The 24,695-nt window shown below is 44.1% G+C and overlaps 1 protein-coding gene across 1 annotated transcript; it reads right to left on the bottom strand.

Moving 5' to 3' along the window:
• Positions 1-133: 133 nt before the first annotated feature.
• Positions 134-22,636, bottom strand: LOC108664710 (serine-rich adhesin for platelets). The gene is made up of 8 exons (XM_047881240.1): positions 22,603-22,636; positions 8,200-15,138; positions 7,643-7,806; positions 5,505-5,677; positions 4,557-4,672; positions 4,174-4,494; positions 2,603-2,827; positions 134-1,315 (listed from the first exon to the last, which is right to left on the bottom strand). Exons 2-8 carry the CDS (start codon positions 15,054-15,056, stop codon positions 1,132-1,134), a joined length of 8,040 nt encoding a protein of 2,679 aa, XP_047737196.1. The 5' UTR covers positions 15,057-15,138; positions 22,603-22,636; the 3' UTR covers positions 134-1,131.
• Positions 22,637-24,695: the final 2,059 nt, after the last annotated feature.

Below are 24,695 nucleotides of genomic sequence, written 5' to 3'. Positions count from 1 at the left end.
CACAGGCGACAATTTTATGGACCAAATTATTAATAAAAAAGAATTTGATTTTCTCGACAGCGTTAACACTTTACGCTGGGTAATTGAAGCGATGGCCACATGTAGTTAATTATTAAATTAAAAACAGTTAGTTAATTAGTGCATTAAATTAATACGAATTCATTACATTAACATAAATAGAAAAGAACCCACAATCAAACTACACATTCATGCGGAAGATAAAATCCTGATATTTAAATGATATTTAAAAAACACCCACAGAATTGGGCAAGATCAAGCCACGTCGGGACAAATATTTTCTATCAACTCGCCCCTACAGATGGAATTATTAAGCATAATTCTATTTTGTTGCAACAAATGAAAAAAACAGCAACAAATGAATTACACAACATAACGAGGTCAAGGTCAAGAACATCGATGGTAGGAGCATTCAGTAAATGAATGCCATGCCAGAAGGGCTCAAAGTTATTCAATATTTTCATTGGCAAAAAATTGTTTACTTAGCGCGGTAAGTTAATTAATGAGTCCATATAAAAAAAGAACCGTGACTTGCAGATGCACGATGACTCAAGTGGCAGGCTTCGTAATGGTGGGTTCCAGGTTCTGGCTGATGTGACAAGATTACTTAATGGCAAAAAATTTGTTTACTTAGCGCGGTAAGTGAATTAATGAGTCCATATAAAAAAAGAATCATGACTTGCAGATGCATGACGACTCAAGTGGCAGGCTTCATGATAATGGGTTCTGGGTTTCGGATGATGTGACAAGATTACTTGAATAAATTGCCTGGTTGCTGAGATAATGAATGACTCGGGCGTCCTAATATAGGAGCCCTTGGCTGTCCTGACAAGCGTCTCAATGGAGATCTATTGGGCGTCCTGAGATAGTCCTAGGATATCCTTACAGGCGTTCTAATGGAGATCTATTGGGCGTCCTGAGGTGTCCGTCCTGACAGTCCTAGGATGTCCTTACAGGGGTTCTAATGGAGATCTATTGGGTGTCCTAGGCTGTCCTGACAGAAGTCCTTGGCTGTCCTGACGGTGTCGGTAGTGACGTGGGTCCTCATAACCGGCGCCCCTTCAGCAGCCGCCGTCACAGCATCACCAAATTGCTGCAGTGACAGTCTCCGCGTTACTGAACCTCCTGCAGCAGCTGCTGACGCAGGCACGCCAGGTCCTGGTACTCGTAGAGGCGCTTCATGCCCCTGGGCAGGGCGCGGCAGGACGACAGGTTCACCTGCACCAGCAGCAGGCAGCGCTCCAGCACCCGACGAACCGCCCGCACCGACACGGACGAGCCCTTCAGGTTCAGCACTCTGTGGGGGGAGGGGGTTAGTGGGGGGCTCTGGACCGTGAATGTGAGGGGGGACTATGACAGGAGGGGTTACCATAACCCTTTCGCTACAAAGCAAATCTGTAACCCTGTGGGGGGAGGGGGGTTAGTGGAGGGCTCTGGACCGTGGATGTGAGGGGAGACTGTGACAGGAGGGATTACCATGAACCTTTTGCTGCAAAGCAAATCTGGAACCATGAAATTTCACGTTAAGGTGATCCGGGTTTTAGGACCTATGTACGCGATGTTGGCCTATTTTATACTAGGACCTTTATACTAGTGCTAGGACCTTTTACTAGTATACTAGGACCTTTATACTAGTACTACTAAACTTGGACCTTTATACTAGTACTGGAAGACCTAAATACTTGTGCGAGTGTTTGGGTAGAATTTTAATTAGCAAGATTTAAAGTTAGCAAACAGTTGATACAATAATTTTTAACGAGTTTCGCTTTTTATTAATGCTTCATCTATCTAGCCAAATTTTGTGATAATTATTTTATTTACTGCCTGCAATTGAAACTATTACCGTTGCAATTAATGATTGTTAGTCCACTTAATAGCTGCTAATCAAACTGCATTTTGATAGTTCATTCATTTGATTCTAGGATAGTTATTTGTTCATACTATGGTTAATTTAATGGCTACTTGACTAAATTTTTTAATATTGCGTGCTGATTATTGTTTGTAATTTTACGAAATTTCATTACTTCTGACAGAATTCATCCATCATCGTCCGTGTATTAATTAGAGCTATTATATTACTGCTTGCCCCTCTCATGCTCCTTAATTTACATAGTAAATCACTCAATACCTTGTTTCTTCATTTTCATCTAGGTTACTCGTCAATGTCCAACCTAGTTTATACCCAACGATTTGAACTTTTTATCAGTTATTCACCTCGATCATTGTTTTGCTACATTATCACTCACTTGTTAACAAACAATACATATTTCAGTTAATGGTATTTGCCGCTGCCCTCACGTCCCCTCAAGTCCACCGCTGCCCTCACGTCCCCTCAAGTCCACCACTGCCCTTACGTCCCCTCAAGTCCACTGCTGCCCTCACGTCCCCTCAAGTCCACCGCTGCCCTCACGTCCCCTCAAGTCCACTGCTGCCCTCACGTCCCCTCAAGTCCACTGCTGCCCTCACGTCCCCTCAAGTCCACTGCTGCCCTCACGTCCCCTCAAGTCCACCACTGCCCTCACGTCCCCTCAAGTCCACTGCTGCCCTCAAGTCCACCACTGCCCTCACGTCCCCTCAAGTCCACCTGAGATTGACCGCGTCCTCAGCCAGGGCCCCGAGGGCGGCATCAAGCACGTCCTCGTCGCCAGTCCACGCGAGGTCCAAGTCCACAAGACCACGCGCCCACTTGCGGACGACGAGCTCCAGGCGGTCGGAGTAGCGCTTAATGGAGCTGCCTCCAGCCAGGTACAGGTGCTCCATGGACCAGGGGGGCACCCGCACCAGGGAGCCGTCGCTCACCAGCGCGCATCTGCAGTAATAAATGTAAGTTAAAATAATAAATAATAATGAATAATGAATAATAGCGTTAATAAACGTGGGTTAAAATAATATGTAATAAATAATGAATAATAACGTTGATAAGTGCATGTTAATTAACAAAAACTTCAATAAATGTGGGTTAAAATAATAAATAATTAAATTAACAAAAAGGTTAATAAATGTGCGTTAAAATAATAAATAATTAAATTAACAAAAACGTTAATAAACGTAAGTTAAAATAATAAATAATAATAAATAATGATCAATAGCGTTAATAAACGCATGTTAATTAACAAAAACGTTAATAAACGTGGGTTAAAATAATTAAATTACTGAATGGGTACCCGAAATGTGTTGAGAAAATTGGGTTAAACATATTAAAATACCAAATGATTACTCAAAAACATTAATAAACGTGGGTTGAAATTATTAAAATACAAAGTTAAAATAATTAAATAACCATAAGTATTAAATTACAAAATGTGCATTAAATTACCAAATGAGTACCCGATTGAAGACCCATAAACTAAATTACTACTTAGTTACCCATCACCAACACCGCCATAAGGTTAGCCTCATTAGGTACTCATTAACTCAACTATACCAGCACTCAGCACCTGCACCGCCATAAGGTTAGCCTCATTAGGTACTCATTAACTCAACTATACCAGCACTCAGCACCTGCACCGCCATAAGGCTAGCCTCATTAGGTACTCATTAACTCAACTATACCAACACTCAGCACCTGCACCACGTAAAATATTGCTAGGTGAAGGTTAATTCTGCTGTAGGACGAACTCCTTAACTGCTTACTCCTTACATTAACTCCTTACTTACTAATTAACTCCATAACACCCACCACCCTGTCACCCATTCATCTTTTAGGACATCCCCAGTCTCGACCCCCAACCCACCAAGAACATTAAATCAACAAGACCTGCAAGCAACACACATCCTTCAAACTAATCCACTGCGTTAGCCATGGATTAGTTTGAAGACGTTAGCCCCAGACGCCTTCAGAGGTCAAGTACCGTCATCCATCTACATAAGCTCCATCACAACTTTACCCCAACCTTCTTGCGTCTTCCTCAACCCCAACGCACACACCGACGTCACCCACTCCCCGTACCCCTAACATCACCCCAACGCACCCCCTGACCTCCAGCAGCGTGAGCCTGACGTCACCGCACCCCCCGTACCCTTAACATCACCCCAACACACCCCCTAACACCACCCCAACACACCCCCTGACATCACCCCAACACACCCCCTGACATCACCCCAACGCAACCCCTAACATCACCCCAACGCACCCCCTAACACCACCCCACGCACCCCCTAACGTCCAGCAGCGTGAGCCTGGTGGAGTTCTTGAGGAGTCGCTCGAGCTCGTGGTCGTTGATGCCGACGTGCTGGCGGTCATCTGTGGCGACGAACAGCTGCTCCAGGTGGGGGAAGCCCCTGGAGGCGGCCTGCTCCGCCATGGAGGCGCTGTTGAACCTGGCCTTCGTCAGGGACAGCTTGAGCACCTTCAGGAGAGGGCAGCCCTCCTGCAGCGCCTCCAGGTGGATAAGTAGAGCGTCCCGCCCCACCGTCTCCACGCGACTCAGGTCCAGCACCTCCAGCTGGTGGCAGTGGGTCTGCAAAAGGCGTGATGTGAGACAAAGGGCGTGGTGTGAGACAAAGGGCGTGGTGTGAGACAAAGGGCGTGGTGTGATAGGCCGGTGAGCGTGTTGTGGCCCAGGTGCAGGTGGGTCAGGCGGGGGCCGTGGGCCATGAACAGCTCCTGCAGCGTCTGCTGGCCCACCGCCCCACGAGGCGTCGGCTTGTGGCACTGAAATATCAACAATTTCATTAATATTTATTTATGAACATTTGTTAGGCTTTAGTCAAGTCAGGCATATCTAGTCAATTTAAGTCAAGTGTGGTCGGTAAAGTCTAATCAGTCAAGTCAAGTTAGTCAAATCAAGTCAGTCAAGTTTAGTCAGTTCAAGTCTGGTCAGTCAAGTCTAGTCAGTCAAGTAAGTCAAGTCAGTCAAGTATTGTCAGTCAAGTCATGTTAAGTCAAGTCACTCAAATCAAGTCAGTCAAGTTTTGTAAAAGTCTAGTCAGTCAATTCTTGTCAGCCAACCTAAAGTCAAGTCATGTTACTCAAGTCAAGTCAGTCAAGTCAAGTTGTCATGAAGTAATGTCAAGTCAGACAATACGAGTCAGTTCAGCACACAACGCCACCTCAGCAGTCGAGCGACCCACTCAACTTCCGACGTCAGTCAAGCCACGTTGCTGACAACCACCATGTACCAACCAACGTACCACACGTACCCACAAGACGTGGGTACCACAACACCACCACCATGTGCCCCAAGTCCCCAACGTACCCCCAAGACGTGCCCCACATACTCCTAAGACTACGTACCCTGTACTACTACGTACCCCTAAGGTACGTCATCTAATTTATCACATCCAGGTGCTGCAGGGCATGCAGGAGAGCCGCCGAAATGCCTCCTCTCCATACCTCCCACCACGTGCCTCACGTACACTCCACGTACCCTCAACACGTGCCCCACGTACGGTACACCCCACGTACCCCCAAGACGTGCTCCACGTACCCCCAAGACGTGCTCCACGTACCCCCAAGACGTGCCCCACGTACCCCCCTCACGTACCCCCATGACGTCGGTGAGGTCGAGGCGCTGGAGGTGCGTGCAGTGCAGGAGGGCGGCTGCGAGGTTGTCTGCGTGCAGTTTGTTGCAGCGCGCGAGACTCAGCGACCGCAGCTGCCTACACGTCTCCCCCAGCAGCCGTAGGATGAAGGGCGTCACTGCCTCCTGCCAGCCACCTGCAACAGGAGGAGCGTTACTACCTGCAGATAAAAGATCTGGGAGAGGGGGGCAGCGAGGAAAAAGGGGCGGTAGGGGGGCGGCACTCCAAAGTCAGAAGTTCCAACGTTTGTTTGACGATTTGTACACAACACGTGCAGCACATGACTATCAGCGATGGGTTTTTCTACCCAGATCTGTTTTTTTTAAGCTGTTCTGGGTTTACGTCTCGGACAAATTTACGGACGGTCTCACAGCCTATCTCCAGATTCAGTGATCAAGGAATATCTCTTAAACTAATTATCCCTTAAACAAATGAACGCAGCTCGATGAAACTTGGTAAACGTATTCATTAGGAACTAACGGTGATGTTTAGCCATAAAAATTTTTTTAATTTCGCCTTCATTCGTGAGCTATATGGCGATACTTGTACGGCTAAATTTGCAATGATCAAGGCGATTTCAAGGAGTTTCTTCCAAACAACTGAACAGATTTGAGCAAAAATTGATTATACATTTCTAACTACCGAACCGATGTTTAGCTCATGATAATGTTCTTGATTTTGCCTTCGTTTGCGAATTTTCATTCCATCACACCTTCATTCATGATTTAAACAGCAATATACTTGCTTGAATTCAAAGTGATCGAGAAATCTCTTCCAAACTACAGAACAGATTTGAACTTCGAATATAAATACCTAACCTCCCAATGGTGATGTTTAGCTTGTGACAATTTTTCTGATTTTGCCTTCATTTGCAAGTTATACGGATCTAGGTTAAACTGGCCTGTCGAAATACCGGTCGTTTCTCAGTATAACTCGTAAATGCGGGCAAAATCAGAAAAATTTTCACGAGCTAAACATCACCGTTGGGAGGTTAGGTATTTATATTCAACGTTCAAATCTCTTCAGTAGTTTAGAGAAAAAATTTCTTGATCACCGCGAAGTTAAGCGACAAGTTACCCGGCGAAACGGGCTGAATAAAGATAAGTGTGAAATCAGGAATGACGGTGAAATGAAAAAAATTGCAAACAAAGGAAAAATTGAAAAAATTTCACGAGCTAAAAATCACCGTTTGGTAGTTAGGAATGTATTTTCAAAATTTAGTTGAATCCGTTCAGTAGTTGGGAAAAATTTCTTTGATCACTGCGAATTACGGCCCATATCTCCATATAACTTACGAATGAAAGCGAAATTTGAAAAAATTTCACGAACTAGACATCACCGTTTGGTCCTAATGATTACGTGTTCCAAGTTTTATTGAGCTGCGTTCATTAATTTAGGAGATATTCCTTTATAATTGAATTTGGAGATTGGCCGTGAGACCGGCCGAAAATTTGTCCGAGCCGTCTTGAATTTCTAGTGCTGAAACAGTTAAAACTGCAAAAAAATAGATTGGTTTACTAAATGGGGCTCTACTTGTGAAGTACACATTTCGGTTTAACCTTTCTCTTTTAATATTGCAGCGTACTAAATAACAAGAAAGAGGCGTTTGTTTTTACATGTGTCTGTGGGGAAGGCGCTAGAAATTCACAGGGGAGTAAAAAGGGGGCGATAGAATGAAAAAAGTTTGGGAACCACTGACTTAAACAGGGTAAAGGCAGAGCTGGGCAGCGCTACTTTGAAATGTAGCGGCCGCTACCGCTACATGCTCTAAATGTAGCGGGCGCTACCGCTACATGCTCTAAATAGAGCGGCCACTACCGCTACATGCTCTAAATGTAGCGGGCGCTTGACCACTACCGCTACATGCTCTAAATGTAGCGGGCGCTACCGCTACATGCTCTAAATGTAGCGACCACTACCGCTACATGCTCTAAATGTAGCGGCCACTACCGCTACATGCTCTAAATGTAGCGGGCGCTACCACTACCGCTACATGCTCTAAATGTAGCGCCGCCCAACTCACTGAGGTTGAGGTGCTGTGCAACTCACTGAGGTTGAGGTGCTGTGCAACTCACTGAGGTTGAGGTGCTGTGCAACTCACTGAGGTTGAGGTGCTGTGTGCTGTGCAGACGGTCGGTGAGGAGCCAGCACAGCTTGGCCTCCGTCCTGTGCCTGGGCTTGACCCTGGGCACGCTGAGGTCTGCTGTGCGCCACAGCGCGGGGTTGAGTGACGCGCTGTGCCACAGCCTGCACACCCGCGACAACCTGCGGGCACAAGGGGGGTTGTAGTGATGGTGGGGTCAAAGGGGTTTGGTAATGGGTGAGGTCAAAGGGGTTTGGTAAGGAAGGGATCAAGGGGTCACGGTAACAAAAAGGGCAATAAAAGGGAAAGTCACACTTGTAATATTGGCACAGAATTAGCAGCAAACTAGAACTTACATGCTCATAAATTCACACAATAATCGAGCAGAGATAACGAGTTCATAAGAAAATGTCTTCATTGGCAGCTTCATGATACCTACTAATACCAAGTGATACCTACTTGGTAGGGCTGGTCATGGGGGTACTGGGACTGCAATGTCCACGACAGTAGGAATACAGTATACAAGGATACTACGTAAGGATACTACTAAAGGATACTAAGGATAAGGTCCCCACCTGAGGAGGGCAGGGATGCAGTTGTCATCCCCGATCACGCGGCTGAAGATCATCCCGAGAACTTCGTTGCTGATCTTGCAGCCCCAGGGGGACTGGGGCTCCCCTCTCACCTCGGCCAAGGGGGCGCCAAACCCGGGGTTCTTGTACACATCCGACCCCGTCTTAGGCCCCCGCTTCTTCCTGGCACCAGGGTTGATGTGGTTCAGCACCACGGTGGGGTAGATGCCTCCAGACACCAAGGGCACCATGCAAGGGCTTGGGGAGCTCAGAGGAGTTGAGGACTCGGAGGTGGACTGTTGCTTTTTTCGGGAGGCGGCTTCTGCAGACTTTGTGTACTTGCGCTTCTTGGGGATCGGCAAGTCTGGGGCGCATGGTAGGTCATAGGGGGAGGAAGAGGAGACGCTGTAGTAGGGGGAGCTGGTGGTTGACGAGCTGCTCTGGTCCTGGCTCCCAGCGGGGGACTTGAGGGAGGAATACGCTGCGTAGGAGTACGAAGGACTCTTGGGGAGCACAGCCGGCTTAGGTGTCGTGAGTTTGAGCTTAAGTTTGATGCCGCAGGACTGAGGGTCGGTGGTGATCTCGCTCTCGTAGACGGGGAAGGCCTCCTTCAGCTTACGCTTCTTGTGCTTGTGCTGCATGGGCGAGGGCATCGGTGATTCTATTGACGAGTCGTTGAAGGAGTAAAGTTGCTCGGCATCATCCAAGGGCTTGGCAGACTTGCAGGGACTCCCAGGGCAGTTGAAGAACCTGCTGACATCTTTGCCATGCGAGGTCGCTGCCACAGGAGGACCCAGGGGAGCTGCTGGTGCAGTCGGGGGCGTTTGTTGAGGTATTAATCTCGCCTCAGCCCCACTAGGGGCTCTATCTCTAGTCGGACTAGCCAAGACTTGTTTCAAGGACTCGCCTGCTGCAGCAGGAGGAGGGGCATGCAGTTCAGGGAGGTCTAATCTGTTGTCGAGGCTCGGGGTGAAATGCAGTTGATTGTTGCGGCCGTCAGGGAGGCAGGGAGGAGGACCTGTTCTGTTGGGTGGTTCCCCAGAGGTCTTGTACCTTGATGGTTCGATGAGGGGGGCTGGTGCATAGGAGCTGGCATGAGTTTGGTTAGCAAAGTTACTTCTGATGTTATTGGCTTGATTTATATTGTAAGAGTTGGCTTTGGCATACGTGGCACTGTACCCATCAGCATCAGTTTTAAAATTAGTATTAGAAGGGAAATGTTCATTGTTGGAGCTGCCACCATAGCAACTACCTGGTATAGATGACCCAGTGTTCTCCACAGCTGCTGTCGGGGGTAAGTTATGAGGGTCAGAAACAGAGGGCTTCGTGCGGGCCACATTTGTGCTCGGAGATGATCTGGGGTCTGTATATCCTGAGCTTGGGGTCTGCTGGGGTCTTGGGTCCACAAACCCTGAACTCGGGTGTCTGCCGCGTTGTCGAGATTGACTAAAGCTGTCAAACTGAGCACCTGTGGAGACTCCGGTCTGTAATTCACTGGAGGGCAGACTATCAGAGGGCAGACCCCAATGTGGGGCACGGTTACCAGGCAGATTGTCTGCTGGTCTGAAAGCTGGGTTGCTTGGTTGGTAGTCTGTAGGTCTGTAGGCTGAGTTACTTGACAGGCAGTCTTCTGGTCTGTAAGCTGGGTTCCTAGACAAATTATCAACAGGTTTATAAGCTGGGTTACTGGGCAGGTTGTCTGCAGGTCGGTAAGATGAGTTACTTGGGACGTTGTCAGCAGATGGGTAGCTTGGTTGACTAGGCAGATTGGTTGCAGGTCTGTAGGCCGGGTTACTTGAAAGGTTGTCTGCAGGTCTATAGACTGGGTTGGCACCTGATTCAGATTGGGTTAGGTTACCCATAAAACTTGCTGCTCCAGGTCTATCTGGGTCTCGGGCTGGTCCACTAGCACCTGATGGCATCAGACCACTAGCAGCTGACGGCATCAGACCACCAGCACCTGATGGCATCAGACCACTGGTCCCTGATGGTATCAGACCACCAGCACCCTCGTCCACCGGGGTCCTGTTAGCAACAGCATTGGAGATGACACTGGAGATGGTGCTGGAGATAGACTCGGCGATGGAGGCTGCTGTGGAGTGGAGTGGCGTGGAGTTTGCTGCGCTGCCTGCCAGGGATGACAAGCCTGATGCAACCTTCAGGTTGAGTTTGTAGCGGCTGGTCTTAGCGCACCAGCCCGCACGCCCTCTACCTACGCAACTCACGTGGTTGCGCACATTGTGCGCACCATGTATACGCACGTTCCTTGTATGCGCTGCGCATAATATGCATGGACAGTTTGGTCTTCTGTGTTCCACGTTGATGCTAGTGCCCTCAGGCAGGTGCATGAGGGGCTGGTTGTGGTATGTGTCAGGGGTGATGTTCCAGTAGAGGCTGTCGTCTGGTTTCTGGGAGGCTGGGGATGAAGTGGGGGGGTTGTTGTAGGCGGGGAGGTCTGACGTAGGACGGTATGCATTCTTGGTTCTGTAGGGATCAGACAGGTACGCGTGGGGATCTGGGGTATTTGGAACGGGGTGTACTCGGTTGGGCGGGAAGCAATTCTGAGTCATGTCCGACATGCTCTGACTCATGCTGGACTTCTGAGTGCTGTTAAGGTTGGCAGCTGAGGGCACTTCAGAGCAAGCCAGGAGACTGTCCATGCTCCCAGACTTCATTGGCACATTATTAGCATTGCTTGACATGGCGCTGTCTGATGGCTTGTAGTGCTGCATGTCGCGTTGATGGAATGCGTTGAAATTATCAGAGGTTGAAGGTAGAGATGAAGTGCTACTTCTAAACTGCCCTTTGCTGTACCCTGGCGAGTAGTTGGTGGAGGCAGGCGTGGTGCTGCGGCTACCAGAGGTTTTGTGCTGCATTGTGAACTTGTTGCTGCAACCGGGAGCTGTGTCACCCAGGTTCATCTGCGGCAGCCACGGTTCATACGCTGATTTTGATGACACGCCTGTAGGGGTGTGGCCAATGCTGGAGGAGGGCATAGAGGATTCTGGATACATGCCTGAGGACTTCATTCCTCCTATGGAATGAAGTCCTCCTTCCATAGCAGCCTTCATGCTCATCATGTATGGGTTGCTGACGTCATACCCTGCCTTCATGCCATCCAGTAAGCCATTCATCATGTGGTTGGTTGGCATGAACCTTTCGTTATGCAGGAAAGGCTCCGTCAAGGGGTTGGGCATGAGTCCTGGCATGCCATGCCCAGTGCTACCTGGCATACCCAAGGGTATGTTGATGCCCATATTGTGCTGGGAGGGGAGCATGCCGGCCATGTTGCTCTGCATGTATGAAGGCAGCATGCTGTTCAGTTCATGTGGCTGCTGGGAATTAGTCATGTGGGTGAGAGCTTCCAAAGCTTGGTTAGCCCCACCACCACCACCACCAACGCTGCTACTTCTACCAAACTTTTCCATCTTCTCACTAGCCATGGAGAACTGCGTCATATGTTCGAGGAACTCAAGATATTTCTCATGGTTGCTGAGGCCTGCAGCGTCACCGTTCTTGAAGCTTGGGTCCGACATGATGAAGGACTCGAGTGACTCCCTGATGGCCGCGGCATCCTTCTTGTTGAGGCTGTTGATGGCGGCCTCTAGGGAGGCACTCTCCCCAAACGAGGGGTCCAGGTTGGGGGGCGACATCAAGCCCCCCTGCGACGTCTTGAAGTTGTTGAAGGGTGTGTCTTGGATGGAGGAGGTCCCAGGTTCAGTTTTCAGCACCGGATTTGGATAACCAAAAGGTGCAGCACAGCTGAAGTCAAGGGCATCTGGCCCAGTCTTGTGTTCTGACCATGAGTAATAATTTTCAGCTTGTCTTTCCTTTATGTTGCTTCCAAAGTCCGATTGCAAGTTGGTTTTCAAAGCACTGGTCTGGGCAGAATGCTGGCTTGGATGGCAGGAGGGTTTAGCAGCATTAGAGTTGTTCCAGTGCCGGTCAGAAGGTTCGGAAGCTGGCAGTCCAGACGGGGTTTTGAGGTTGCTGTACATGCCTTGACCTAGTGAGCTGACAAGCCCTGACGCTGGGGTTGTAGGGTTGGAATAGTTTACATTGCCCAAGGAATCTGGGTCTGAATATCCAGGAGCTGCTGCAGGAGTTGAGGGGCCAGGAGTTGAAGGGTTCTGGTAGCTGTTAGACCCAGGGTTCTGGTAACCATTTGAGCCAGGGTTTTGATAGCTGTTTGAACCTGGATTTTGGTAGCTGTTAGAACCAGGATTTTGGTATCCATTAGAACCTGGGTCTTGGTAGCCATTCGAGCCAGGGTTCTGGTAGCTGTTTGACCCAGGGTTCTGGTAACTGTTTGATCCGGGGTTTTGGTAGCTATTAGACCCAGGGTTTTGGTAGCCATTTGAACCTGGGTCTTGGTAGCAGTTAGACCCTGGATTCTGGTAGCTATTAGACCCTGGATTTTGGTAGCTATTAGACCCAGGGTTCTGGTAGCTATTAGACCCAGGGTTCTGATAGCCATTAGACCCAGTATTAGGATAATTGTTGGGCCCAGTGTTTGAGTAGCTATTAGTCCCCGAGTTAGCATAGCTGTTGGACCCAGCATTAGAGAAGGTGGTGTTGGCAGCAGCAGACGAGTAAGAAGCTCCTTTGCTATATCCTTCCTTGTTCAGGTATGAGCTGGGCTTGTTGGAGGACTCAGAACCGAGAACACCGAGGCTGCTTGCGTCTTTGGTGTCATATGCACCAGCAGCAGAACCTCCTACAGTAGCTGTACTATCTCCGTCACTGGCATTACTCGAGTAGAAGTTGTACATTGAGTTAGTACTACACCTTGTGTCTGGCACTGATGCTGTGGTGCTCATGTGCTGTTGTGTGTTGCTCTGCCGGTATGAGGAAGAAGAAATGCTTACTGATGTCGTACTCTCCAGTGAATTTGTTGCACTACTACGGCTGGAGGTAACCTTCTCATCACAGGTCTTCTCAGGTGCTGGGGATACTTGTGACGTCAGCAGGCTGGTGCCAGAAGATCGGGAGCCTCTGGACTCCTGAGAGCTAAGAGTGCTGGAGCTCTCCCTTGCTTGAGTATATGCAGGAGGACTGGGTCCATAAGACGAGCCCTCACTCACTTGAGGTCCCGCAGTAGGGCTTGGCCCATAGGAAGAAGAGCTCTCACTGGAGAGGCTTCCTCCAGGAGGACTTGGTCCACAAGTACTAGAGCTCTCGACCAGCCCCATCAGAGCGTTGGAGGGACCTGTGTAGCCGCTGGCATTTTCTGCAGCCACATAGTGGGAACTGGCACCATAGACGGGAGTATCTACGGTGCCACCAAAGCTGGGGTTCGGGGTGTTGGGGTTATGGTAGCTAGAGTTGGGGGTTGTATCCGTGCCACAACCTGAAGTTGGAGTGTTGGGGTTGACATAGCTGGAGCATGGAGTGTTGGGGTTGGTGTACCCAGAGCTTGGGGTGCTTGGGGTGGGATAGCTGGCAGCCCCCGAGTACCCAGGGCAGGAGTTGGGGTAGACGTTGGTGGCATTGGGGTAGGCACTTGCGGAGATGCCGCTCATGGAGTTGTAGGGAGGAGTTGGATAGGGCGGGGTTGGGTACGGAGTCATAGAATTACCGCAGGAATCCTTGGGGCAGTACCCGAAGACGGGGATGATGGGATCAGAGGATGCAACCCCAGGCATTCCTTCCTTGGGAGGACAGACTTCCCCAGGAGTGGTCCCCAGGGAGCCAGGAGGAGAAGCAGTGGGGGAAGTGACGTTCTTTCCTTCAACGGAAGGCAGGTTAGAGGCGCCTGTCTCATGACTGGTGCTGCAGCTGGACCATGAGTTGACGTCAGCTTTAGCAATGGTGTCAGCACCGCCATAAGTATCATAGGGCTGTTCAGTGTTAACAAGGTCTTTGGTGGTCTTACTTTGAGGCACATCAGCAACATCGTTCACCACGCCTTGTGACTTTGAAAAGTCCTTTACAAACACCTTATTTACACTCACACCTCCCGTGTCACACTCAGTATCGTTAGCCTCCCTCACTTCATCACCAGCTTTCTGTTGGCGAACTGCACTTTCGGCCACAATTTTCTCCTGGCCATAGAGACCTCCTCTCTCAACAAGCTCATTTAAGCTGCCAGCAAAAGATGCAGACTCATTAGCATCGTCTCCTTTATTATTATGTACAATAGATGTTGCTTGCTTCACATCCATATTACTGGTCTCACTCTTAGCTTTATTATCTCCTTTGTCATCCTTGGTCTTCGCTTCTGTCATGTTGTTCTTGGTCTTTGCTTCTGTTGCATCTTCCATGTTCTTAGAACTTGCATCAGAACTACCAGGTTCTACTGCAGACGCTGCACTGCTATTCTCATTCAGAAGCTGACTTGACATGGACGTATCTCTGTAAAAGTTCTGGTCCATGGAAAACTGTTCACTAGATTCACTCGCTACACTAGCTTTACAACTTACTTCACCTACACCATCTTCAATACTTGATATCATACTAGTGTTCATATTATTCCTAGAAGAAAATTGTTCATTTAAATTAGAGTTTTTGTTAGCCTCATCCACTTTAGCAGAGGCATCATACGATCTCTCAAGCACAGTAGCTCCGTCTAACTGAACTAACTGCTCAGGGTTATAATTTTTCTTGGCTTCTCCATCAAGTAAACTGTTATTTACATCAGCCACAGCGTCAGTGCCACATGCCGGTGCCACAACAAATAATGCGGTAGCATCATTAGCTATGTTACTAGCACTTTCTTTGCCTAACAACACATCATTTTCATTATTCTTATCACTCATATCATTCCTAGGTTTGTCTACATCTAAGGGCAGAGTTTCAGTTACCCCAGCAGCAGGGCAGAGCTTTGGGCTCTCAAGGCCCGGCATTTCTACGTCCCCCATCACGGGGGGAGATTTGAAGTGAAATTAAGTGCAAGGTTTGCTCTAGGAAGAGCTGGACAAGTCTCTCAACGCAGTCACATATCTGGAACAAAAAACTGGCATTAGTTGTGGCATATGGCATCAGTTCTACACATCAAATAGCATCAGTTATGTCAAATGGCATTGGTTGTGTCAAATGGCATTGGTTGTGTCAAATGGCATCAGTTATGTCAAATGGCATTGGTTGTGTCAAATGGCATCAGTTATGTTAAATGGCATCAGTTACATCAAATGGCATCAGTTATGTCAAATGGCATCAGTTACATCAAATGGCATCAGTTATGTTAAATGGCATCAGTTACATCAAATGGCATCAGTTATGTCAAAGGGTATCAGTCATGTCAAATGGCATCATTTATATCAAATGGCATCATTTACATCAAATGGCATCATTTACATCAAATGGCATCAGTTATGACAAATGACATCTGTTACATCAAATGGCATCAGTAAAAAAGATAATAAAAACCTAGCATTAATTGATCATAAAATTACTAGAATAACTTTACCAGCCTCCTACTAAAATATCAAATGGAAACTTGAAGCATCTCATGAATATGAATGAAACACAGAAAACCTCTACCTCTCGTTCTTCCTACAATCTTTTTCCTAGAAGTGAAACTACAAGCAAATGTCCTTATTCTAACATCAAGAGAAAATCTGCAGACCCTCCACAAACATAATATTCACATAGCACGACCCCCTAGACACACAAACAACCAAGAAATTTGAATATTTTCAAAAATTTGCACTAGAAATCCAAGGGATGTTGAAAAAAAATTCTGGGTGGAAATCCCCATCGCTGGAAGCGGTATACAGCTGCACGTGTTGTCTGCAAATCATTAAACAAACTTTTGAACTTCTGACTGCCGTTCCTACTGCCCCTTTCTTCCTCACTGCCCCCAGATCTTTCCACCACCCCCAGGGGGGCGGTACTGCCCACTTTGGGAACCACTGCTCCAGAGTCAGCTGTTATGTATGTTCATTCCTTGTCCAACATTAAAAGCCCAATAATCATTTGCCTAATGTTTGGTGAGCTCTAAATAAGCTCTTCCTAACCAAAATAATACTTGACAAACATTAAGAGGGAACTCTCACATCCATCATTTTCCAGACTGCAGCTTCATAGCAGGCAACAAAAGTAATCGTGTTTAAATAAATTCAAATTGAAGCATTCGTAATTCAAAACTTAGTGGAATTTAGAGCAGGAGCTTTCTACAAGTTGAGGTATGCATTGAATATAACATATCTGCCACTGCCACTACACATATACCGTCAAGTGGGGTGACTTTGGCCACCAGGGTGACTTTGGCTGTCAGGGTGACTTCAGCCAACCTTTATGATTTTGTTTTGCTGCCATTTGTTTCTGTTGTAGTTGTATTATGTTTATGAAATGAAATGGTATCCAATGTAGTTTTTTCTATATCAATTGGAAACTGTTTTGTTTCATTAATTGTAAATCCTGCGTGACCTACACAAACTAAATGCCACAGTACTGTTAAGAAAAAGCTGAGTGAAAACTTTAATATTTTGAGATACAAAAATAATTTTGGAACCAGATCTTTTTATACATGCTTAAAAACTTAGCTGGCCAATGTCACTCCATAGTAATGGGCAGAATGGGGTGACATTGGCCAGCCAATAAACGCTTAGAATAATAGATTTTTTCTTCTTTTTTCAGACAATATACACAGCTATAAATGTAAATTAGAGTCTAGGCCATATCGGACATATTCGGAGGAGTTGTTTAAGAAAGCACTGCAGTTGATGGAAGTTGGACAGTCTACTCTTTCACCTAGATCCTACTCTAGATACTCTATATTTAGTATCCTACATTATTCAGCTATCAGACTGGGGCTTCCCATCTGCGTTTTTTGGTAAAAAATTACCTTGACAAATAGGGTCTCACTTTACATAAGTTCAAGGGAAATCTTCCTGGTCAGGATTGGGTGATCTCATTTTTAAAGCAAAATTGAGACCAGCTTACAACCCAAAATGCTAATAACATCAAAAGAAGCCGTGCCAATAGTGGCAGTGAAGTTATGGCCCAATATTTCTGCAATCTGGAGGAAACCTTGAAGGATGTCCCACCTGAGAACACTTAACTATGATGAGACAAATTCAGCAGGCAATTACCATCCTTTAAGGGGACCGGCTACCCTCCGGAAAAACTTCTACAGTTATCATCTGATCATCATGAAACTTCACATACATACGTAAAATGTAAAAAAAAATAACATTTTGCTCCTATGAATTTTTCGAAAAAATCGATAGAAAACGTGAAATTCATAGAAAACGGCTAAAAAGGGGTACTTTAGAAAATCTATCTCCTCCTACAAAAATCATCCTACAACATCGAGACACGTATCATTCTATTCGTAAAGACCATATCTGTCAATTCAAACATGGGTTTTTTCATTTTCCCCATAGTTTTTTTTATGAGCGTTTTTTCCATTCTTCTCATTTTTTCCCCCTCCCCCCCCTTCTCCCCCATATAAAAAACAAACCAGATAGAAATTCAAAAAAGTGATGTTCAAATCGATAGGTATGGTCTTTGCGAGTTGAATGGTATATGTCTCATTGCTGTAGCTTGAAAACTGTAGGAGGAGATAGATTTGCCGTGAGACCAATCGGAGGTTTTCACCACGCCCGAAAAACTGCCGGGCGGCACGTAAAATGATGTAAAAGAGTCGTAACGTAGCCAACATACCAAAACTAAGCCTTAAAACTAAGTGAGGAAGGACTAGAGCAAGTGGCTGCACACCTTTCACCTCGCTATCATGATCGGCACTGAAAGATCTGGCTGCATCTGGCAGTATATCAAGTCACGCCCCGTAATTAATGCCTTAGGAATTTGTTAAGGCCGCCCCACACCGCCCCCCGTTCCATGGGGCGTGGTGAACGTAAAAATGGAGGTAGAAAGATGATTCTGCCACCAATGGAATCGTCAGAAAGTAAGCTTTAAGATGAGTATGAGCACCGGATAATACCATGATTGGCCACTTTACGTCAGACATTCCTTTTTAGTGTGTCTAGCCTTCTAATTAATCCCATAGGTTTTAGTTAAGGGCTCTAAAAACTCCCTCCCTTCGGGGGGCTGTTACGAAATCATTTTTCGACGTAGAGGGATGATTCTGGTACCGTTGGATGCGTCAAAAAGTAAGCTTTAAGATGAGCCCAACAACCGGAAAACGCCAAAATTGAAAATTTTAGGGTAGCCGGTCCCCTTAAACACCCTGCATGGTTGATGTCACCTCAAAAATAGCTGAATTTGGCCATAAAATCCTTTTTACTACATTTTTACCATGTTTAAACACATATGGCATAAGTCACCCCATAGTGGGGTGACATTGGCCAGCCAGGTAATTTGTAAATAAATGATTCAACTATAAAAGTGACATAATTCAGACATGACATATTTAAATATGAACATTTCAATGATATATGTACAAATTTACAATGGCAGCACCGCTTCATTCCTATTTTGTAGGAATTTGATTGGCAAAAAATAGTGTAATTTGGCCACAGTCACCCCACTTGACGGTACATACATTTTGCTTCTGAATTAATTTATAGTGAAGTATTAGAGATACGACACAAAACGCAAAACTAGTTTAGATATAATCTTCATTGGCTTTGAGAATGGATTCATGAACTTAAAAAACAAAATCACAGGCTTAGGATTTCTATTTAATGGCTGTAAATTTAACAAACTTCCAGCTCATAAAATCCAGTAGCAGCTACAAATCAGTTTTTTCCCCACTAGAGCAAAACAACAAAAAGCAGGTAAGGAACACTTCAAATAGATCTTACGTCATCCAAGACTGGAAAATTACCCTAAAATCCTAAAATAGAGTGACTTGGGAAACCCTACTAAGAAAAGAAAACACTACACTCATGAAGTTCTTGCCTTTGAAAAATTGTGTTGATGGCTCTAGATTCTAGAATTATCATGAGATGAACTACAAATGCAGTAAAGAGATATGTTTTATTTATTTACTAGGTGACTATTTCTATCACACAAAGTAAGTGTAATCACAAATACAAAGTATCACAAATTGGTTCAAGCCTCCCCATCAATGGTCCAAGCCACCCTGTTTTACAGTACCACTAACTACTGAACTACATACAACTCATGGCAACAAAGTGACATTTCCATAATAATTTTGGAACGTTGTGCCTTGCTTGTGCATTTTCGATAACAGTAGGACTAGGACAGGAGCCTTCTTGGCTTGAGGCTGAGAAGGAATCCTACAGAAATGGCATTAGAAGTTCATCTTGCTAAGAAATGGTAAGAAAAAATACTCATGGCTCAGAGAGTAGATATATATGATGCCAGAAGCACATCTGGAATCTATATTTAAATCTAGCTAGAGAGCCATGATTAGAGCCTTCTTGCCTTTTTTATAGCCACAAGATGAATAATGAATAATTTTTTATTAAATTGTTAGCAAACACATACAACAAAGGCATGTGATTCAAAAGTTATCAAATGTACCTATTTCAGTTGGCACCACAAGATTTAAGTAATAAGTAGGCTTTCTTCAAATCTTGGCCTGAAATCATACATAGAGAACATAGTGTGGAATAGATATGTTCTTTGAGCCACGACTGTTTTTGTGCAAACAAATCCGTTTTGTGCATCAAATTTGCAGCCGCAAGTTCAATTGTCAAGCTCTGAACATACTTTCAAAAATGTGGAAATCAATATTCAAACAGTAGCACATTTTGGGTCATTTCTCTACTTTCACCCTTGAAACCACAATACAACTTCTTGCTTAAGGCAATAAGTAATGTTATAACACTATGTTTGTTATAACACCATCTGTTAGCATTAGCAAGCTGACTCATACTTTCCCAACTACAATGGCATTAACAAGAATGTTTTCCGCATGAAGATTTAGGCTATGGCCAAAAGCATGCTGGCAACCACAAGACAAAAAAAACAAAAATATTTTGAGTATGGATGTTTTTGGCAGAGAGTGTTACTTGACTTGACTGTAGAACCAATCTGGAATATAGGATAGAATTTTGTGGAAGTTGCTATTAAAAAACTATCATTTTATGACAATTTTTAAAATTACAATCAAAAATTAAAAGTATTTTTATTTTGATCAATTAAATTAGACAAGAGGCATAAAAATGACAAACTGACAGCAAATATGGGCACTTTTGTCTCATTCACAGGCCATTTCTGCCAGGTTGTCCAGAATGGCAGTATAACAAATTTTCTTGGAGTGACATATTTCTTATATATTTTCTTATATTATTTTCAATTAAACCAAAAAATCTGATACTGGAGCCATAAATTCCCCTAAATTTTAGAAAACTTCTAAATTTCCAATTTATCAAAAATGAAATTCTTTGAAGCCACAAGATTTTTGATGACCAGTAAGAGTATATTGCAATCCTATAATCTACACAAAGGAAGCCAAAGCTTGAGCAAGACAAACTAAAATTTCAAGATAAAAAGGATATCCACTTGTCATTTAGCACCAAACCGTCAAATGCCACTGAGCAGAAAGTGGGTGAATATCGCAAGATCTTTGGCAACGCATCCGCGGCAAAATTTATGCCTTCCGAAGATCTTGCCGACACATTTGGATTGAAATTATTGCACAACTTACAGCACAAGAGAAATGACTTTAAAATTACTGGAAATCTGAAGGACTGTAAGCGCACACAGTAAGGTTTCTGGTACACCAGAAGGATCAGGAGGCAGTGAAGCTTGTCGGGAAATCAGTTATGTTGTGAGTTTCGGTGCGTGGATAGTAAAGGATATAGTATCAAAGTTGCTTGCAGCACTTTCTTACAAAAAATTACCGGCAATGGATCTTAAAAAGGGCCAGCAACGCTTTTGGCTGAAAAATCATATCTTGGTGACAGGGTGGAATTCTAGAAATGGAGGTTCACTTATAAAAAAGCTTTCCACCAAAGGTGGAATGCTTTCCTTAGATACAGTGCTCTGCCAGGTGACTGACTATAAATGAAAAGGAGGGTCAGAAGTGGACAAACTGTTTCAATTGTATAGTACCTCAGATTTGTTAGAAAATTGTTTGAATGTCTCTTGTTTGATAGATATTCTCTATTTTTCTTTTATTTAATGGATTTTTTGAAATTTTTCCAGGCTTTTTGTTTGTAATGATCAAGTTTAAGTTAAGTATTTAGTTAACCAGTACTGTAGTACATATACCATATTTGGGGCGGGGCATATGGGCACAACCAATCACAGCTGGAAAGCATCCCCATCAACCAATCACAGCTTGAAAGCATCCCCAGCAACCAATCACAGCTGGAAAGCATCCCCATCAACCAATCACAGCTTGAAAGCATCCCCAGCAACCAATCACAGCTGAAAAGTGATAGGATATGTATAATTTATATAATAAAATGGACTGGAAGTGGAAAGTTCCTGGACTTTCCAACCTTTCAGATCCTGCTTTCCAATATGCTATGTGTACTGGTTAATTTAATATCCCTCTAGAATTCCACACTGCGTTGGCATAGTGGCAAACCAGACCTTTTTTGGAATCAGTTCATTTTTAATTTTCCCAAAACTCAAGATTTAAACCAATTTCTTAAGTATGATAATGCTGGCATCCATGATACTTTACTGGTCTACTTATATGTCTGTCTTATAGGACTCAAAAATGAACTTGAGGCAGTTGAGGGAGAGTCTAAAAAACTCTCTGCTTTGTCACTATGCTGCTTAGCGATGCTGCTTGCACCCTCTGTACGACTGTACCCTGGGTCAAACGGACATATGTATGGCTAATGTACGCAAAATAGCATGATGAAATTATGGAAATGGTGGTACATATATTTAAGATCAAGCTAGCCTTGTAACTAGCTTGCTAGGCTGCCTAGTGCTTATTGCCCAGCAGGCCAGCAGGGCCAGCCCAGAGGCCAAATTTTAAATGGAAAGTCAGGTTTAGTTTCATTACAAAAATATTACTGCAATGTTAGCCAATCCCATTAGCATTTCATTTTTTTGGCAACAGCAGCACAATGCAGTGTTCAATTCAGTAATTATGAGTAATATAATGAACCTCAGGAAAACTGAGGCTCAGTCTTAGCAGTGGCACTCTTAGTGAAAACGAAATTTACAAACTGAAAGTCTGAAAACAAAATGCGTGGGCTTGAGCAAGACGGCATCACATCGGAAAATATCAAAGGTTAAACTGCAGTATTTATGAAGGCCACGGTCATAATATAATGAAACAAGGCAGGCATTTTCACAATATAATGTTCAACAGCAGCTTATGATTAGGCCCAACGTGGTGGTTTCTTCTCGAGATGAGTTGCGGAGGAAGAGATAGTAACGGAGCTTCGGGAAATAAGAAGTTGGACTTCGTAATTGCACACCACTTTCTACCTGCGATAAGCATTGCGCGTGTTCTTTTAGGAACTTAACACCACTCACAAACATAAAAAATATCTTTCGGAAGTCTTGATGAAACTTTTTTGAACAATAATACCAGCATAGACACAAAAACTCTCTTCATACCCACGAGCAATTTTCCAGCACACCATTACTCGATCTCCTCTCGACTAGAAATGTCTCAAGTTTTGTTTATTGTTAAGGACGTACAAACGAACACACTCCTTTCTCGTCTCTTCATTGATGGCTCCTATTGAAAGTCATGATGTAAAATATTTCAATTTATAATATAAATGATGACCATTTGATTCATATAGAATTTTAACTCTTGATAGGAGATAACTTACGAAATAAGTTTTTGTGAGAAAAAGTCATCCTGCTGCCGACATCTTGTAGCTGCGTTTCTTTGGGTGGCAAAAATATTATGCGATGGTGCATATAAATCAAAAAAAGGTACAACAAGTCAAAATTATTATTAATTTTAAATGGAAAAATTATCTATGATTTTTCAAACACGTATTCTCGATTTACGTGAATATTTCCATATCACACATGTCGAAAGAAACGCAGATGTACATAAACATCTGTCGTCTGCAAAGCGAAGTCGATCTTTCACATGGGCCTCGCAATTCGCGCGTTTCCAGACTTTCAGGAAATACAATATTTAGAGAATAAAATAATCAGTAAATAATCTTTTAGGCAGAATTATTCAAATTCTACATTATTCTATATTTTATAACTGTAATAGTACTTAGGGATTAATTAGATGTAAAATGACTCCTCATATATGCAATGTGGGAGTAACTATAAACATGCATTTCATATGTTTCCATCATAATTAAATATATGTTTTGGTCAATCGCATAGCATTCATTTATAAAAAAAATGAATCTTATGATTTTGAAGATACATACAGAAACAGATTGCAGACCTTGAACGGGACATGAGTGAAGACTGAGAGGCCTCTCATTGGTAAGGTTCTCATATCAAGGTCACTAATGCACACGTCAAATGGCCTTGAAACTTACCTAGTGCTCTAGATTACATATAAAAAATAAATATGTATTGCGGGGATATTAAAAGAATGTCATCTTTCTATGCACAAATGGCATTGAGGGCAGTCAATGAGAATGCGGTCAACTGCCCTTTTAAAAAGGAATTCACGGATGTATGATGAATGCATGAGATAACTGCTCTTAAATGAAAGAAGATAAGTCAGCCGAAAAAAAGTTTCCTTCAAAAGGCGTGTCATTAATATTAATGCCACTAGGGTTTCCACAATGAGCATATCTCTAGCCTACTAGGTACATCATAACGCGGTAGAATTAAACTTTTCTTTTCAATCTGAAAGGATTTTAATATAACTAAACGGCTCAGTGCCTTGCTGAATTGACAGTTTAAGAGGCTAAAGCCTTTGATTCGCGAAGTTCAAAATCTAAAATCTTACCCGAATTGCAACGATTGCTATGAATCTGACAACGCTTTTAATCTTAATCCCTTAGGAATTATTGAAAGACCTAATTACGACTAATAATTCTCATGATGACAAGTTTGAGTAAAACTTAATTGTTTCTGCACTCGCGTACTGTTATTTGAACAGCAAATGAAATATGAATAAAAGTAATAGTATGTACATTAGTACGAATACTGATCGTGAACTGAACGCCCTAATTTAATATTGATATTATTCTTATTTGGATATTATGGTATTGCTAGCAAACCGGCAAATGAAACAAAATAATGCAAACCTTACTCATAATGATGCTAATTTACCATACAATTTCCTGAATATTATCAGTTACGCAAGGGCTAGAATTTTGGAGTATCCCATCTAATTGAAATGTGATTAGAAAACAATACATTTTGATGATAAACAACTGTAAATGTACAACGTGAATGGTAGCGCAAATTGCGATGAATTGTCACAACCTTAATTCATAAGAAAATATTTTTTCCAGCTATAATAACAAATATGAAAAATATGAATTTTTTTACATTTTGGTATTAACATTTGTTCTATATCTCATGTATGGCGGGATAGCGTATATGCTGCACGTGAATGGGAGAAGCCCAGGCTGCCGCTGCCAGTGTTTGTCTTGGAAACGCGCGAAAATTACAGCGTGCGTAGGCACGCAGTAGACCAGATCCATACAGTCAGTGTAGCATAGTCAGTGTAGATGCTGGTCCATACAGTCAGTGTAGAGGCTGGTACATACAGT

The sequence above is a fragment of the Hyalella azteca genome, unplaced genomic scaffold (genome assembly GCF_000764305.2).
Source record: "Hyalella azteca isolate HAZT.00-mixed unplaced genomic scaffold, Hazt_2.0.2 contig7409, whole genome shotgun sequence".
Classification (NCBI taxonomy): domain Eukaryota; kingdom Metazoa; phylum Arthropoda; class Malacostraca; order Amphipoda; family Hyalellidae; genus Hyalella; species Hyalella azteca.
This window is presented reverse-complemented; position numbering and strand designations above follow the sequence as displayed.